General features: G+C 45.7%; 1 protein-coding gene across 1 annotated transcript; it reads left to right on the plus strand.

The window, feature by feature from the left end:
* Positions 1-497: 497 nt before the first annotated feature.
* LOC108539885 (40S ribosomal protein S8) lies at positions 498-1,205 on the plus strand. The gene has a single exon (XM_017888827.1). It carries the CDS (start codon positions 527-529, stop codon positions 1,151-1,153), a length of 627 nt encoding a protein of 208 aa, XP_017744316.1. The 5' UTR covers positions 498-526; the 3' UTR covers positions 1,154-1,205.
* Positions 1,206-2,535: the final 1,330 nt, after the last annotated feature.

The following is a 2,535-nucleotide window of genomic DNA, read 5'->3' on the forward strand; positions in this document are numbered from 1 at the left end:
GGCCCAAGGGTCCAGCATCATATCCTGGGACAACACAGCTTGGCCCAAAGCTAAGGCTCTGCTTGCTGTGCTCAAATAGCTTGCTCCAAGAAAAGAAAATAAGTCATTTGGCCGGGCACAGTGGCTCGTGCCTGTAATCTTAGCACTTTGGGAGGCCAAAGCGGGAGGATTGCTTGAGCCCAGGAGTTTGAGACCAGAGGGAAACATGATGAAACCCCATCTCTACAAAAAATACAAAAATTAGCCAGGCATGGTGATGGGCACCTGTGGTCCCAGCTACTCGGAAGGCTGAGGTGGGAGGATCACGTGAGCCTGGGAGACGGAGGTTGCAATGGGCTGAGATTGTAGCACTGTACTCCAGCCTAGGCAACAAATCGAGACCCAGTCTCAAAAAAAAAAAAAAAAGAAAAGAAAAGTCTAAACAAATTAAAATGAAGTTATTTCTTCTTCCTTCAAGAATCAGTTTTTATTTTCCTCTATTAAGAGTTTGGTCCTGGCGATTTCTCTTTCCAGCCAGCGCCGAGCGATGGGCATTTCTCGGGACAACTGGCACAAGCGCCGCAAAACCGGGGGCAAGAGAAAGCCCTACCACAAGAAGCGGAAGTATGAGTTGGGGCGCCCGGCTGCCAACACCAAGATTGGCCCCCGCCGCATCCACACAGTCCGTGTGCGGGGAGGTAACAAGAAATACCGTGCCCTGAGGCTGGACGTAGGGAATTTCTCCTGGGGCTCAGAGTGTTGTACTCGTAAAACAAGGATCATCGATGTTGTCTACAATGCATCTAATAATGAGCTGGTCCGTACCAAGACTCTGGTGAAGAATTGCATCGTGCTCATCGACAGCACACCGTACCGACAGTGGTACGAGTCCCACTACGCGCTGCCCCTGGGCCGCAAGAAGGGAGCCAAGCTGACTCCTGAGGAAGAAGAGATTTTAAACAAAAAACGATCTAAAAAAATTCAGAAGAAATATGATGAAAGGAAAAAGAATGCCAAAATCAGCAGTCTCCTGGAGGAGCAGTTCCAGCAGGGCAAGCTTCTTGCATGCATTGCTTCCAGGCCGGGACAGTGTGGCCGAGCAGATGGCTATGTGCTAGAGGGCAAAGAGTTGGAGTTCTATCTTAGGAAAATCAAGGCCCGGAAAGGCAAATAAATCCTCGTTTTGTCTTCACCCGTGTAATAAAGGTGTTTATTGTTCTATTCCCCCCCCAAAAAAAAAAAAAAAAAAAAAAAGAGTTTGGTCCTATAGTTTAACTATTATCAATAAATTTCCTCCTTCTCTCACCCAGTTTTCTCACTGAATCTTCTTTAGTTCAATGGTTTTCAAACTTTCATCTTTAGAGACTTAATGATTCCACAGACCTTTGAATGGAATGTCATGGGTACTGAAACTAATAGAAGACCAAAATCATGGAGCTCTCTGATCAAAGCAACCTCGCTTATCTCAGTGATTTACTTAAAAATAAAGACCTGCCATTCTTGGGGATTTACAAAGTAGATTTAGCCCAATAAGATATCCTTAATTTTTTTGTGTGTATTGCAAATTTTACAAAATATTTTATTTTAAAAAGAATTTATTGCCCCAAACTGGAAGCAATCAAGATGTCCTTCAATAGGGCCGGGTACAGTGGCTCACAGTGACTCCCAGCACTTTGGGAGGTTGAGGTGGGTGGATCACCTGAGGTCCGGAGTTTGAGACCAGTCTGACCAACATGGAGAAATCCGTCTCTACTAAAAATACAAAAATTAGCCAGCCATGGTGGCACGTGCCTGTAATTCCAGGTGCTCGGGAGGCTGAGGCAGGAGAATTTCTTGAACCCAGGAGATGGAGGTTGCAGTGAGCCAAGATCACACCACTGCAGTTCAGCCTAGTGGATAGAGTGAGACTCCCTCTCAAAAAAAAAAAAAAGATGTCCTTCAATAGGTGAGTAGACAAACAAACTGTGGTGCATCCATATGATGGATACCTGCATGTGTTTTTTATTCATCAATAAAAAAGAATGGGCTATCAAGTCACACAAAAACGTGGACAAATCTGAACTGCACACTGCAAAGTGAAGGAAGCCAGGTTTAGAGGCCTGCAAACTGTATGATTCCATTTATATAACATTCTAAATAATGCGAAACTAAAGAAACAGTAAGCAGATGAGTGATTGCCAGAGGTTCTGGGGAAGAGGGGAAGGCTTGAATAGGTGGAGCACAGGGGATTTTTTTTTTTTAATAGAGACAGGGTCTCACTGTGTTGTCCAGGCTGGAATGCGGTGGCACAATCATAGCTCACTGCAGCCTGAAACTCCTGGGCTCAAACAGTCCTCCCCACTGAGCCTCCAGAGTAGCTGGGACCACAGGTATGTGCCATCATGCCCGGCTAATTTTCTTTTTCTTTTTGTAGAGACAGAGTCTCGTTGTGTTGCCCAGGCTGATCTTGAACTTCTGGGCTCAAGCGATCCTCCTGGCCCGGCCTCACAAAGTGCTGGGATCACAAGCATGAGCCACTGGGCCCAGCCTGGGATTTTTTAAAGGCAGTGAAACTAT

The sequence above is a fragment of the Rhinopithecus bieti genome, unplaced genomic scaffold (assembly GCF_001698545.2).
Source record: "Rhinopithecus bieti isolate Rb0 unplaced genomic scaffold, ASM169854v2 scaffold_15676, whole genome shotgun sequence".
Lineage (NCBI taxonomy): Eukaryota > Metazoa > Chordata > Mammalia > Primates > Cercopithecidae > Rhinopithecus > Rhinopithecus bieti.

What these genes read in the sequence shown, in the direction of transcription:
- LOC108539885 (XM_017888827.1), top strand. Translation starts at nt 527, where the DNA reads ATGGGCATTTCTCGGGACAACTGGCACAAGCGCCGCAAAACCGGGGGC.